At 60.3% G+C, this 15,188-nt stretch overlaps 1 protein-coding gene across 3 annotated transcripts in view; it reads left to right on the forward strand.

The window, feature by feature from the left end:
* TNKS1BP1 (tankyrase 1 binding protein 1) overlaps nt 1-14,529 on the forward strand; it is a 23,941-nt gene extending 9,412 nt beyond the window's left edge. For all 3 annotated transcript variants that reach the window (XM_039860376.1, XM_039860377.1, XM_039860378.1), the window contains exons 5-12: nt 1,036-2,430; nt 4,407-6,550; nt 11,430-11,778; nt 12,042-12,192; nt 12,295-12,431; nt 13,174-13,331; nt 13,605-13,677; nt 14,079-14,529. In XM_039860376.1, coding sequence (XP_039716310.1) covers nt 1,036-2,430; nt 4,407-6,550; nt 11,430-11,778; nt 12,042-12,192; nt 12,295-12,431; nt 13,174-13,331; nt 13,605-13,665 — 4,395 coding nt within the window. In that variant the 3' untranslated portion in view covers nt 13,666-13,677; nt 14,079-14,529. The remainder of the gene's footprint in view (nt 1-1,035; nt 2,431-4,406; nt 6,551-11,429; nt 11,779-12,041; nt 12,193-12,294; nt 12,432-13,173; nt 13,332-13,604; nt 13,678-14,078) is intronic.
* Nucleotides 14,530-15,188: the final 659 nt, after the last annotated feature.

Consider the following 15,188-nt stretch of genomic DNA (forward strand, 5'->3'; position numbering starts at 1 on the left):
TGATGTAGTTTAAGGGCAAGAGCTTTAAAACTAGAGTTTGGTAGAGAGGAGGGAGGACAGAGGCCGTGGAAGGGGCCTTGAGAAGCAAGCAGGATGCCTTCCTCTGCCTGGGCCCAGCAGCCATTGGAGGGGGTGGCAAAGGGAAGCGTGACCTCTGGGTCAGCCTGACCAAAGGTCAGATAGAGCAAGCCGCATTTCGTTCTCTGGGGCCAGGCCGAATGGAGTGGTGGAGTGCCAGGTGCTTGATGCCCCTCTGTCCTCCTCCTCCGCCTACCTTCCATTGTCCCGAGAGGCCACGTGCACAAATTTAAATGTTCCTTGCCTGACTCTGTGAGGGGGACATCGTTGCCACCAGCCCCAGTGAACAGAAGGGGAGGCTGAGGCTCACACACACCAAGCCACCACCATATAGGGTGTGTGTGGGGGCTACAGCTTATGAGAGGCAGTGCCGGGGTCACTCCATGCCAGGAGCTTTCAGGTCCCCTAGTGCTTGTGCCCGAAGCCTGAGGCCTGCCTGCATCCCCGGGCAGCTCTGTGGGGACACAGAGCAGGGTGGAGCTCCGCACCCATCCTGAGCCACCCCTGGGAGCTGGTCTGGGGCTCTGCTGGGCTTAAAGTCCTGCTGAGGCAGAACTCCCGCATGACGGGGTGGTCAGATCCCCTAATTTCCTTTTCCCTTTACGAAGCCAGTGATCTTGACCCATGAACCACGGACTCCTTCGGTGAGCTTTGGGGTGAGTGGGAGGGAGGACCTGAACCACTGAAGCGGTGTGGGTGATACCACGTGACCAAGGTTGTAAGGTTAGATGTGTTTTCTTGGGAGAGGGCCTAAAGGAGGGGTCTGAGAACCCTCAGAAGTCCTAACTCATCTTTGGGGCCTTTTCCCAGTTGTCCTGAGAGGCCCCCCACTTTCTTCTTCCTGTCTATGGAATGAGAGTGTGAGGAAGCAGCTGACCTGCTGTCCATATGGGGTTGGCAGGGGCTTCTCCCACTCACCTAAAAGGTGAGTGATGGCTCTTGACCTTTCTCTTGCAGGTTTCCAAGTCCTGGGTCCCTTCAAGTCCAGGTGCCAACTCGGAGAATGGAGGCTCTGCCAGCCCAAGCCTCCCTGCCGAAGCCTCAGGCCCAGGCCCTGGGCCTTCCCGACTTCACTCACTCGTTGAGAGCTTTCCCCGCCACTCTCAGCCTCCAGAAGAAGCCCAGAGCTCTGCTGCTTCTAGGCCTTCTCCCTGCCTTCCTGTGACTCCAGCATCCCTGACTGTGGCCCTGCCTGAGGAGGGCTCTCGTCATGCCCCTAGCCCAGAGCTCCCTGCTGCCGAGGTCCCAGAGGCCCCCAGACCTGGCAGCTCTCCCATGGAGAAGGTCTCAGGGCGCCACAGCCCAGAGCAGCCTCTAGCCACCTCGCCGAGGCCCCTGATAGATGGGGGCGAGTTCCTGGATCTCGACCGGACGTTTCCATCTGGTGAGGAGGTGGCCAGGGTTGACGGAGACCTCCGCCCCGCCAGCCTGGTTCAGCGCCGATTTTCTGAAGGTTTGCTCCGGCCACCCGGCCAAGACCAGGAGAAGCTGGGGGGCTCGCTGGCTGACCTGCCCCAAACCCAGGAGAGCCAGTCGGCCCTGGATCCTCGTCCCTTTGGCAGTGGGACAGAGTCCAACTGGAGCTTGTCACAGTCCTTTGAGTGGACCTTCCCCACTAGGCCTTCTGGTCTAGGGGTGTGGCGGCTGGACTCTCCACCCCCTTCCCCCATCACTGAAGCCACTGAGGCTGCGGAGGCTGAGGCTGCGGAGGCTGAGGCTGCGGAGGCGGCTGGTGACCGGGCTGCGTCCAGCAGGGAGGGAGTGTCCCAGCAGGGGCGAGGGGCCCAATCAGCTCCAGAGGAGCCGGAAAGGCCTGGTTCCTGGGTGCAGGCGGATGATCATGGCATCTACCCAGTCCAGAAGGGTGATGGGGAAGGTCAGCTTCCGTCCTTGGCTGGTCCCCTTGATCCTGCACCAACAGCAGGGGCCTCACCTGAATCAGCCTTGCTGCAGGCGGAGGAGAGGTGCGAGGAGCGGCAGCCCCTGGCTGGACAGGAGTCCCTGCTGCCTCTGGCCACCAGTGAGGCCGCCCTGCCTGTCTTGGAGCCGGTCCTGGGGCAGCAGCAGCCAGCACCCCCTGACCAACCCTGTGTCCTCTTTGCTGACACTCCTGACCTCAGGCAGGCATTGCCTGCCGAAGAGGAGGCTGTGACCCTGGCCCGGGCTGAGACCACCCAGCCCATGACAGAGGCTCAAGACCCCTGTAGGGCGTCCCCTGAGCCCGCAGGCCCTGAAAGCAGCTCCCACTGGCTGGACGACCTCCTGGCTTCGCCACCACCCAGTGTTGGCAGTGTGAGGCGGGGAGCTGGATCTGAGCTGAAGGATGCACAGACCCTAAGTGCCTGCTCTGAGGTGAGGATGGGCAGGGGGAAGGTGGGGACATCAGTGGATGGAAGCCATGGCTTCGATGGGCTTTGTTCTTTCAGCGTGGATTCTGTGTGTCAAGAGCTGGGGACACAGCCATGAGCAAGGCACCTGTAAACGTGCGCCTCACGTCTGCGCAGTCCCGCAAAGCCGACAGGGCAGGGGCCGCGGGACGGTGCTTAGGGTTTAGTGTGAGCTCGGATCTGGCGCCAGCATCCACTGGCCGAGTGCTCTTGGGGGTGTGCTGTAACCTCTAAGCTTCAGGGTCCTTCCATAACAACAGCTGCCTCTTGGAGATGAACCGCAGGTAAAATGAGATGCGGAACAGCTCGGTGCTTGGCACATATGCAGTGAGTGTCTGGTCCGTTGGTAGGACTAGTGTGATGCAAGGCAACACAGTGTAGTCACAGTGTGGGCTCTGGAACCAGACTGCCTAGGTTCCTCTCCTGGCTGTGCCGTCCACTTGCCCAGGTGTGATCTTGATCAAGTTACTTTTCCACCTGTGCCTCTCAGTTTCTGCATCTGTAAAATGGGGATAAGGATGAGCTCTACCTCAGGGTGATTGTGAAGACTCAATGAGCTATGATACCTGTAAAGTGCTGAGAATGGCACCCGGCTCCTCGTGAGTGCTTAGTAAGGGTTGGCTTTTATGACAGTTATTATCACTGAGCTCAGGACCTGCCCTGTAGACAGGCGGCCAAGGCCCAGAGCTGGCGGAGCCTTGTGCAGGGTTACCCAGCAGGTTGGTGGCCAGGCCTGGGCACAGGAGTGTCGGTTCCCAGCCCAGTGCCCTTTCTCCTACCAAGCTGCTGCCTCAGAGAGTAAGGGCTGGTGTCCAGGTGGCTTTCGAAGTGTATTTTTCAAGCCCAGCCTGGGCTGGTAGGGGCGGGGCTGTAAAGAAGGAGGAGCCAGGGGTCCCTCTGGCGGAGGGGGAGGAAGAGGAGGAGCAGGAAGGAGTTAAGACCCGAGCTGGCTCCTGCAGTAGGTGTGTCTGTCCCGGGATGTGGGTGACTCAACCGACTTCTGGGCGGGGCCGCCGGAGCTGCAGCTGCTCCGGAGAGAGCGGGCCAGGGTGGGCCGGAGCAGAGCCAGAGCCGTCGGACAGGTCCAGGCCAGGGAGCGGCCCGGCCCCGTCCTGGCGCCCGCCGAACCCAGCAGCCCAGCAGCCCGGGGCGGGTGTAGGGGGCAGGGACCATGGCCCGGCTTGGGGACGGGGAGCCCAGCGTGTCTGTCTTGGAGAGGCTGCTGGCCAACGCGGCCCTGCGCGACGAGGCTGGGAGGCCTCGCCCGCCCGCCGCCGTGAGTCAGGGAGTATGGGGTGTGGGGTGCAGGGAGTCCCGGCTGGGTCCCCTGCCTGTGCCAGAGGCTGTCCCTCCTGTTTCCCGCTGCCCTCCCCCGGGGCTGAGAGTTCCTCCTGGGGCCGGCTGGGCAGAGGGCCCTTAGGGAAGGTGGGGCTGGGAACTGAGGGCTAGGAGAGGGTGGTGGTGGTGGAATCCTACCCTGGCAGGGAGGCTGTGGAGGGGCCCTGAGCCTTGGCCTCTCCTCACCAAAAGTGCACCGCACACCCGTGCCCCATGGAGCCCACTGCACTGGGCAGCTTATCTCCTGGCTGGGAGCCAAGTGTTGCCCAAGCCTGTAAACACGACCGGGGGGGCGGGGGGGGTCGATGGCCTGGATTTCGTGCCAGGCACTGTGCTGAGTGCTTGGCTTTGGTGATCTCGTTTGGTCCTCCCTAACCACTCTTGCGGTAGGAATTATCCCTGTTTAAGGATGAGGAGCCTGAGGCCAGAGTAGTTAAGTGATTTGCTCAAGGTCACACAGCTGGGAAGCAGACCCAGGCTTTTCCGTTGCCAAGGTGCGGCTCTGGGGCGCTGGGCAGTGCTGACCCTCATTCTGGATGGGCTCCCGCCCCGACTGACTCTGAGCATCGCCTCTCTGTCTCTCCCTCTTTTTCTGATTCGCAGGGACTCCTTGGCTGGGCCCAGAAGGATCTACAGACTGAATTTGGGGTTGCAGCAGACCCACAGCCCAGCAGTTTTGGCCCCTCCAGCTGGTCCCAGGACATTTCTCAGGACTATGGCCTTGGGGGCACCTGCCATAGAGGGGACCCAGGCCTTGGAGAGAGGGACTGGTCCAGCAAATGTGGGCAAGGCATGGGGGAAGGGAGCGCCAGGGACTGGGCTGGCAGGTGTGGCATTGGCCAGGAGGACATGGAGCTGGGCAGTCCAGATGGCAGTGGAGCGTCTGCCTTGGGGGGGCTCGCGGCCCAGGACTGGGTGATTGGAAAGCCAGCCCAGCTTGGCACTCAGCAGAGCCAGGAGGCAGATGCTCAGGACTGGGAGTTCAGAAAGAGGGATTCCCAGGGCACTTACTCCAGCCGGGATGCGGAGCTCCAGGACCAGGAATTCGGGAAGAGGGATTCTTTGGGTACTTACAGTGGTCGGGCTGGGAGTCTTGGGGACTGGGAGTTTGGGAAGAGAGATTCTTTGAGTGCTTATGCCAGCCAGGAGGTGGACGAGCAGAGCCAGAAAGTAGGGCAGAAGGACCATGTCTCGGGCAGGTACAGCAGCCAGGATGCCGACCAGCAGCCGTTTGGGAAGAGAGATTCTTCACTTGGCACCTACGGCAGCCGGGGTGCAGAGCAGGACCAGGATTTCGGGAAGAGTGCCTGGATGAGGGACTACAGCATCAGCGGCAGCCCCACGGCCCTCAGCCCCCAGGACAGAGGCTTCGGCAGGAGAGCCCTGAACAGCGGGTTCAGCCCGGAGGAAGCTCAGCAGCAGGATGAGGAGTTCGAGAAGAAGATTCCGAGCGGCGGAGACAGCCTGGGCGAGGCCAGCCGGGGTGCAGGCCAGCCTGAGGAGAGGGAGTCAGGGGGCTTGTTCAGCCCCAGCACCCCCCAGCTGCAGGACGGGGCGCTGGCACAGAGAGACCAGAGCAGCTGGCAGAGCAGCGGTGCCAGCCAGGAGGTTGGAGGGCTGCAGGGGCGACCGCAGGCAGGGGCCCAGAGCCCAGGTGCTGCTGACCAGGAAGACAGAGAGGTGGGGCAGCGAGGCTGGGCTGGTGACTTCAGCCTCGGTGTTGTCCCCCAGCCAGAGGTGCCCTTCAGCCCGGGGCAGCGAGACTGGAGTGGTGACTTCTGCGTGGAGGCCGCCGAGAGGTGCCATCAGTTTGGAGTCATTGGCAATGACCGAGTGAGTGGTCTTGGCCTGAGCCCTTCCGGCAAGATGGAAGGCGGCCCCTTTGTGTCTCCTGAGAAGACCTCGGCCGGGCCCATGGACTGGACTGACCAGCTGGGCCTCAGGAACTTGGAAGTGTCCAGCTGTGTGGCTTCCAGTGGCTCGAGTGAGGCCAGGGAGGACACCGTGGGACAGATGGGGTGGTCAGACAACCTGGGCTTGAGAGACGTGGAGCTGGCCAGCCGTTTGGAGACTGGAGGGTCCGAGGAGCCCCGGGGGAGTGGGGTCGGGGAGAAGGACTGGACTTCGGATGTCGGGGTGAGGGCCAGAGATTTGGCTGGGGTGGGGGAGGCAGGAGGCCACAGCCAGGCCAGAGAGAGTGGCGTGGGGCAGACCGACTGGTCAGGTGTGCGGGCTGGAGAGTTCCTTAAGTCAAGGGAGCGAGGCGTGGGACAGGCAGACTGGACAGCTGACCTGGGGCTGAGAAATGTGGCTGCAGGGGCTGGCTGCAGCCCCAGGGAGCTTGGGGTGGGCCAAGTGGACTGGGGCAACAATCTGGGTCTGAGGAATCTGGAGGTGCCATGTGACCCAGAGGCCGGAGGTTCTCAGGAGCCCCGGGGATGCGGAGTGGGTCAGGTGGACTGGACCCAGGACTTGGGGCTCCGAAACGTGGAGCTCTCTGGGGCCCCGAGTGAAGCCAGGGAGCGCGGGGTGGGGGAGGTCAGCCAGCACCCAGAGCTGGGCCTCAGGGAAAATGGCCTCTTGTGCACTGGCCTGGAGGCCAGAGGCCCTGTGGAGGCCCGGGAGCTGGGGGTGGGCGAGACAAGCGGGCCAGAGACCCAGGGAGAAGATGACTCCTCCCCTTCCTTGGAGACCCTCCCTGAGGACCCCAGAACGGAGACGGGAGAAGCCCCCGGCTTCGGAGCCAGGTAAGGCAACACCATCCCAGCGTGGGAGGGGAGGTGTGGTGGCTGTCCGAAAAATGGCTCCTTTTCTGGGGAGGGAAGAAATCTCCTTCCCTAAGGACTTTTAGTGTTTGGGAAATTGAGATGGTTTGGATTATGAATTTTTACTTTTACTTTTTTTTTTTTAACTGGACTTTTATGACACGCGTACAGGTGACTTCCTTTTTGAAACGATGAACGTGAGGTTTGAGGTGTTACTCTTGCAGCCCATGCTTGAAGCTTCCTTGGTGATTTTGTATTGTGACTGTGCTGGAGGAGATAGTGTATGTCCCCTCTTCGGGTGGTTTCTGGTGGGTTCCACTCATGCACAGCGGCCGTTCCCCAGGCCGCGTGATGCTGAAGCCACAGGTGCTCCTGGGCCAGGGACCACTGATGCTTTCGTGAGCGTGGGATGGAGGACCCTGTGTCTTCTTGGCCTTAGCCGCCGCGGGTCTGTGCTAGAGTGGACAGCGGTCCTCATTGTCTCTTGGGAGGTTAGGGATGCGGTGCTTCTTTCCTGCCCTGTCTCAAAGTCCAGAAGAAGGAACAGTTTAAGAACCTGAAGGACATAGGGACCTGGCACCTGGCCCCATGACCTTGGCCTCCATGAACAGAGTTGCTGAAAAAGAACTTTCCAGAGGAACACACTGGTAGTTTTATGAGCCACCCACAGTCTGTCTCAGGGATTTTTGTGTTCTAAACAGACCGAGGTAATTTCACACCTGGAAAGGGTAGGACAGGGCATTGCGTCTGTTTCGTTAACATTTCCATCCACTGAGATTCAGTTTTATTCTCTTGACTGAGTAGGAAGTTTGACTTTTCCCACCCCGGAGCTTCTCAGCGGCCATGGGAGGGAGGGGAGGGGAGGAAGGGAGAGGAGTGGGGAGACTCTTGCGTTACTCAGTGGAGAGGGCTCATGGTAGTGAGGAGGGGCCCAAGTGGAGGAGAGGAGAAGAGGGAGGCCAGTGTGGCGAGACAGGAAGGCAGGGAGGGAGAGGGGTAGAGGAAGTGGACAGACCCTAGGGAGAGGCCAGGACGATGCCCAGGAGGCTGAGGGGTATTCCGGGGACTTGGGCTGTCGGTGGGGAAGAGGTAGGGACTGCAGCGCGGGGGGTGCGCGCACAGGACTGAGTCCAGAGGCTCCTGGGATCCGGGATGTGTCTGAGCCTCCCTTTCGAAACGTTAGACTCCGGAAACTATCTGGGTGCCGGTGGAATGTGGTCGCCCCGTGGTGGCCCAGTTTCTCTTCCCGGGACTTGGAGAACTCTGCTGTCGGCTGCGAGTCTGACCTCGCCAGTCCTCACAGCCCCAGTGAGGCAGGAAGGGAGTATATCTCCAGTTTGCAGGGAGGCAGTGGTGTGACCTGAGTCAGGTCACGGAGTCAGCGGTGCCTCTTTCCCACTTGATCTTAAATGCTTCAGTGAGGCGCAGCTGCTGCGTTCCGCACTCAGACCACTAAGCAGTGGGACCCACAGCCCTCCAGCTTTTTCCCCTCCAGCTGGTGTCGCTCTTCCCTTTCGGTTTCTTCGAGGTGGCAGGAGAGGCTGGCCGGATCGGGGGGATTACGAGGGGACCGGGAGGGACGGAGAGTCTGGGTGTCCTCAGCTGTCTGCGTTTTGGTCTCCGTCACAGGTTTTCTGGCTGTGCTACAAGCTTGGAAAATGCTGTGTGCTCTGTGGCCGCAGTGGCGACCAAGTGTGTGTGTTCACACGTGTGAGCCCGTTAACGCCCAGGAGTAAGAAAACAGTTACCTCTGTCTGTGGCAACGTTACGGAGACTCGCTTCACTAGAAGCTCCTGTGCCGAGCATCTGATTTAGGGAAATTCTATACTCTGGAAAGTCGCTCTCTGAAGGAAATTTTGGAGGTTCCCCTGGTAACGAGATGTCCTCGAGGATAGCTCGGAGCGGTCTGGCTGTTTGGGTCCCGATTCTGCGACCCGCTTTGTGACCCTCCGACTCCTCCTCGTCTGTAAGCTGGGAGTAACTTACTCCCCAAACTTGCAGGGTTGTTGTGTGGGTTAGAAGTTCACACACGTGAAGTGATAGAGATCTGCCCGGCACGTGGTAACCACTGAAAAAACACTCCCGACTTGTAGTTGTACCTGTTTTGCAGATTTGGGTGGATGTGTTCATAAAGCGAGGCCCTTGGGGGACATTTTTCTCATTGTTCTCATGTGAGACAAAGGTTCCTCCAGTGGTGGTCATTGGCTGGAATGCTGTCCAGCATGGGGGGGCTTGTAGGGAGAGCTCGGGCTCCCCTCCTCTGTGTAGGGCCGCCTCGTCCTGATGGGAGCGGTGTTTCTGGGTCCCCCGCGAGCTGGTGCATTGCCGCTCCCCTCTCTGGCCTCCTGGTCATTTTCCTCCCTTCCCCCTAGGCCTGTAGACTGCAGGCATTTTGGGCTCTTACAGACTCCAAGAGGCGTAGATGACCGAGGCCAGCCCCCTCGTGCCATGGGCAAGTGGCCTGAGGCCCAGCAAGGCAGTGTGACTTGCACAAGAACCCACAGCTCTGACCGTGGGGTCATACATCTGGCTGCTCTTCCTGCCTCTCTGGGTCAAGGCCAACTGCTGCTCCTTTCGCTTCATCATTCCAGCTCCAGCCCGGACCTCCCTTATTTTGAATCTTGGAGCCTGAAACAGTGGGAAGCTGATTTTTTGCAGCTCAACTGCATACCATTCCCTGGGCTTGCACCTGGAGTGGCGATGTGCGGGTGGGGTTGGATGGAGTCCAGCCCTCAGGAGACTCAATGTCCCCGTGGGGCGAGGGGCGTCCATGGTATAAGATGAGACAAGTCCTCAGGCCAGGAACCTGCATTGAGGATCATGATGATTATCCTAAAGATTTATCAAGTGTTAGCTATGTGCCTGGCACATATTTCTGTCAACAAAGTCAGCAAAGTCTAGGTGCTTCTATTATCCCCATTTTACAGATGAAGAAACTGAGGCTCAGAGCAGATAAATAACTTGGCCAAGGCCGCAGGCATCGTAGGGGACGGAGCCCAGGTCTGCCCCGAGTGGCAGCGCTCAGCATCAGCTCCTGAGCACCCTGTCTGTCTTTCGCTGCTGGGGAGGAGCGGAGGTTGTAGGTGTTCTGGGTGCTCAGAGGTAGGAAAATGCTCCTGAGATGAGGAGAAGGGCAAGTGGGGTTTAGCCGGGCAGGTAGGGTCGTGGCACACTGCATTCCCCAGCGCTCCCCCCGCCCCGCTGCCCCTGCCTCCCCCAGAGCCCTTCCTGCTCCTCCACTGTCCTCTGCCCGCTGGCTTGGGGCCAGGTGTTGCTCTGCCTGTGGATCTTTCCATCCACCCATCCGCTGTTTCACATCCCCTCAGCTCTTCCTCAGCCTGCTCTCCGCCCCACCCCGGGGAGAGGCTCGGGGCGAGGCTCGGGGCAGGGCCTCCTCCGGCTGGGTGGGATCCTGTGTCATCCCCTCCCATCCCAGTCTCCCAGATTTTAAGCAGCAGGGTGAGCTGGCTTTGGCCCCCATCCAGGGCAGCTGAACTTCTGCTGCTCCCTCTGCCTCCTCCCTCCTTCCCTCCCTCCCCAGACCTCTTTAATTTTCACCTGTCCGCAGCTTGTGGAAGGACAGGCTGACACACGCGTCCTCTCCCGACTGACCCCCTTCCGCCCTGGTACTGACTTACCTGCCTCACTCTCCTCCTCCTCCTCCAGTTGGTAGGGGACTCAAGGCTTGGCTTCCGGTGCCCAGCCAGCCTTTCCCACACCCGCCCGGATACATGGTGTGAGCGTGGGGTGCGTGCGTGTGTGTGTGTGTGTGTACGTGTTGGTAGGGAGTGACGGATTAACAGCGCATACCTTCCTGCATGAGGTGTGCCGTGAGTGTGTGCAGGGCGTGTCTGTGTGTGCCAGCAAGTGGCAGCTGAACAACACATGAACCCCTTGTGCTGTGTGTGTGCGTTGTGTTTTGAGGGAGCAGCAAGGCAGAAGACACATAAGCTGCGATGAAGTACAAGGTGACCCAACTTCTTATTCACTTGGCAAACATTTGCTTAGTCCTGCTCCCGGCCAGGCCCTGAGCCAGGTGCTGGGGGCACAGAGGCAAAAGGGGCCCTGTCTTTGTCCTTGAGTTGCTCACAGACTGGCAGTGGGGACAAGAACCTTGGACTCTGAGGCAGAAGCTGGCACAGGTGGATCCCTGGGCTTGCAGGGCTGAGGAGGGGCGGTGGCTGGGGGAGGGGAGTGGGCTGGCTTCAGAAGGGGCAGTGAATGGCAGGGAGGGCGAGTGGAAGGGTGGTGGGGAGCTGTCCAGGCACGGGAACAGGGTGTCTGGATATACAGCGGCCTGCAGCGGCCTGGGGTGCTCTGAGAGGCCCTGGCTGTTCTGTGAGGCCAGGGCACAGGAGGAGATGACATGGGCCACGGTGGGGGCTGAAGAAGGTAGACAGGCAGATCGGCCCAGCGTCTGGCTTCCCCCAGGGCGAGCAACCGCCCAAACAGTAACAATAACAACACGACCACCCAAGCAGTAACAATAGCAACAGTAACAGTAGCTGTTTATAGGGCACACTGAGCGCCAGATACTGTGTCGTGCTTTAGATTCTCTCTTCATACCCTCACTGACTCTGTAGAGAACCCCAAGGCTTTTATAGGTGAAGGGACTCATCCAGAGTCTCAGGAGATGATGGACCCGGGATTTGAACCTGCCAGGCTGGCTGGCCCAGTTTGTCTCCTCTGTGCCGTGTTGTCTGAGGCCTTGACCGTGCCCTTCCTGAAGGAGTCTGGGAAAAGCATGGAAAGGAGGGAGAAGAGGCGGTCGGGGGAGGGTGGAGACAGGTCCTAGGAAGGGGGCTTCAAGGGAGGCAGACGCGGCCTAATGGAGACTGTCCCTGGTCTGTCTCCTCTGCAGCCCTGGCGGGCGCCCAGCCCGCTCGCCACCCTCGGGCTCCCAGGGCCTGCTGGAGGAGATGCTGGCTGCTAGCAGCTCCAGGGCTGCGGCCCGCTCGGAGTCAGCAGCTTCTGGCCTCAGGCGACTATCGGAAGAGGAGGGAGCCATGGCGGGTGCTGACCGAGGGGAGGACTCTCTGCCCTCCTGGAGGCCCCAGCCTGATGGAGAAGCCAGCCGGACAGAAGAGGTGGACGGCACCTGGGACCCTGCAGGGACCGGGCGGGGAGAGCAGGGCCCGACGAGGCCCTCTCGGCGGCCCCCTCAAGGCCCTCCTCTGAGCTCCCCCAGTCAGGACTTCTCCTTCATTGAGGTCAGTGGAGGACGAGCCCAGGGCAGTGGGTGGGCTATTGGGGCGAGGAGGGGGCGCGGGTGGTGGAACCAGGGCCTGAGCAATCTCAGTCCAGGAGGCAGAAAGTGGGTGGTGGGCGAAGGGTGGTGGCCGCGTCACGTGAACAGGGGGCTCCGGGCTGCCAGAGGGGTCCGCTCACAGCTGACTGCGGTGGAGGGGCTCATGCGGGATGCGGCAGGACCACAGGACAGCAATGGCAGTGGTGTTGCCGCCGTCCCAAACAGGACACCGAGATTCTCGACAGTGCCATGTATCGGAACCGTGCCAACCTGGGGCGCAAGCGTGGGCACCGGGCCCCGGCCATCCGGCCCGGTGGCACCCTGGGCCTGTCAGAGGCGGCCGACTCGGACGCACGCCTGTTTCAGGACTCTACGGGTAGGGCCGACGTGTCGTTTGATGTCTGTGTCGGTGTCGGGGGTGTGCCAGGTCGGGGGGCCTGGTGATGCTGCGTGTGCTGACCCCGCCCTGACCTTGCAGAGCCACGAGCTGCTCGTGTGCCGTCTTCGGACGAGGAGGTGGTGGAGGAGCCTCAGAACCGCCGGACACGGATGTCCTTGGGCACCAAAGGGCTGAAAGTCAACCTCTTTCCTGGCCTGAGCCCGTCAGCTCTGAAGGTACCATCTGATCGTTCAGCAAACACATTCAGCCAGCTGGCCAGCTGGCCACCTCACGTCCAGCCTTTCTCCTCTCCGTTATCTCTTCGTTTCTCCATCCTCTTCTTCCCATTTTTCCTGTCATTCTTCTCTCTAGTGAGGGTCCTGCTGGACCCTGTGCTGTGTGCTAAGTGGGATGGAAGGAGGAACAAGGTGTGTTCCATGTCCCAGACCTCATGGGGTAGTGGGGGACACGAGCCATGTCCCTAATTAGCTCTGGTAAATGGAGACGTTTAGGGGGCCCTGGGGAGGTACACGATAGGGCTGGGCCTGTTCAGAGACACAGGTTGTTTCCTAACTAACAGTGCGGGTTGGGAGCGTAGATCGGAGGAGGCCTCCTGTAGCATTTGCTCTGAGCTTTGAGGTGTGCACAGGAGGTGGCTGTGGGGGTTGGGGCGGGAGGCCTTCCAGGGGGAGGGAACAGAGTGAGCAAAGGCACAGGGTGGGTAGTCCGCACTATTTGTCCAGCCAAATAGTCTGAATTCAGTCCAGCGGGGTCTCTTTGAGGGCCTGCTGCATGCAAGGCGTGGCCCGGCTCCTGGGGGAGGTTTGTCTTTAAGTGGTTTCCCTTCTGTCAGGCCGAAGGACTACAGAGGGGTCCAGGCCTGATTCTGGGGACTGCATGCGTTTGGGAGAAGGCCTGGCCCTCTGTGATGGTCCTCCCCATCCCTCTGACACGTCTGCATATGAACTCGTCTCTCAGGCCAAGCTGCGCCCCCGGAACCGCTCAGCTGAGGAGGGGGAGCCGGCGGAGAGCAAGTCAAGCCAGAAGGAGCCTGCGGTCCAGCGCTCCAAGTCCTGCAAAGTCCCGGGGCTGGGGAAGCCCCTCGCGTTACCTCCCAAGCCAGAGAAATCCTCAGGGTGGGTCACCTGGTCTCGGAGCATCGGCTGACCTCTCCGTGTTGGCCTGAGGAGGAAAACCCCACTTACGTGGAGGAGAGAGCCGAGGCTTGGGGTGTTAGGTGGAGATGTTGCAAACTGACTATGAAGTTGGTGGCCAAGTTCTGGTCTCCCCAGCCGGGCCGCAGGCTGCCGCCTCTGGTTGGGGGCGGCGTGGGGGGTTATTTCTACCGGTCTTCATTTCGTTCAGCTTTCTTCAGGTTTGCCTTGCGACCTTTGCCCACTGCATTCTAGGTCAGAAGGATCGTCGCCCAACTGGCTGCAAGCCCTGAAGCTGAAGAAGAAGAAGGTCTGAGGAGTCACCGCGGTGAGGACAGGCCCTGGGCCCAGCTGGGGTTGGAGAGTGGGGTTCAGGGGTGCGGAGGCCCCCTCTGCTCTCCATCCCCCTTTTGCCAGCACATGGGGCCGAGCTCGGGAGGCTTGATGGATCCCTTGGCTTCCCCTCCATTTTGTCCCTAGAATAGGACATCGTCTGGCTTGAGGTGGACGAGGAGGAGGGCTCCATCCTTGCCTTCCTCTCTGGGCTCAAGGACAGTCCCTGTGCCCTGCGGCTGTCCTGGGACCCTTGGGGATACTCACCAGGTCCCCAGCAGGGGCCGGCCTCACAGCTGAGCTCAGTCTGGGGGCCAGGATGGTGCGGGGGAGGAGGGCAAGCAGCTCCCGCGCCCACCGCCGTCTTCTCAAAATCTTCTCTCCCTCCCGGTGCAGGTCCTTCCCAGCCGGCAGTCTCAGGCAGTGCCCGTTCCCGTGGGGTCCCCAGCGAGGAGACAGCTGGAGCCTCCCCATGCCCCAGGCTGCAGCCTCTGTCCCCCTCCACCTTTGAGGAGCGTCTGGGGAGGCACATTTATGCACTTTGTGTCACCTTCCCGACTCCCCCGTCACCTTCCCTCCCAGCCCGGGTTCCCTCGTTAGTGGTCGAAGGTTCTGGTCCGCCCCCTGCCTCGCGCTCTCTTCCCGCCTCCCTCTCTGCTTCTTCCTCCAGCCTCCCCTGGGTTTTCTTTTGATACCAGTTTATAGCATTTTTTATAAAAGCCTTTGATTTTTGTAATGGGTGGAGCCCAGCTCCACTCCGGGTCTCCCTCCACCCTACCAGGTGCCCCACAGAGACCAATCACATTTTGCCACTTAAAATAATAAAGTTTTTTGGGAATTGGTGCTGCCTAGGTTGTGGTGTGTGATCATGGCGCCCGTCCTCCTGCCCCCTGCCCAAGGCCGTAGCTGGGAAATGCTGGTTTCCCACCAGGAGCTCACTCTGATAGCGAACATGTCACCACCCTTGCACTCCTGGGCTGGGTGTCCCTGAGGAGGGTAGACTGGTTGTAATAGGCTGATTGCTGATTCCAACAGCTCCCGAATCTCAGCAGCTTATTTTCTGTAAATAAACTGCCCAGTCCAGGTGGGTTGGTGGTGGGGGTGCACTGTGCCTCACAGTCATTCAGAGCCCAGGCTCCTTTCCTGTTGTGGCTCGGCCATCTGCAGGGGCCTTGGAGTCCTCCGTAGCATCTGGTAGGGGAGAAGGAATTGAATGTCATTGGCCGGCATTCAGTTCTCCTCTGCTAAATGCTGGGGAGACTGGGAAATGTGTGTAGTTTAGCTATGCAGCCAGAGGGGAGAGAGGAGCTGATATTGGTGAAAATTCACCCTTCTCACCAAGAGGTTGGTTTCTGTGAGTCTAAAGGGTCCTTAGAGCCTTTCGGGATGCATTCTGGGATGTCCCCTGGATTCTGGCCTTCCTCACCCAAAGCCCTGGCCATTGGCATCCTAGTTCCTTGTCATCATGGGTTCCCCAGACTTGCTAGCCCTTTAAGAGCAGGCATC

The sequence above is a fragment of the Pteropus medius genome, unplaced genomic scaffold (genome assembly GCF_902729225.1).
Source record: "Pteropus medius unplaced genomic scaffold, Ma_sr-lr_union100, whole genome shotgun sequence".
In the NCBI taxonomy this organism is placed as follows: domain Eukaryota; kingdom Metazoa; phylum Chordata; class Mammalia; order Chiroptera; family Pteropodidae; genus Pteropus; species Pteropus medius.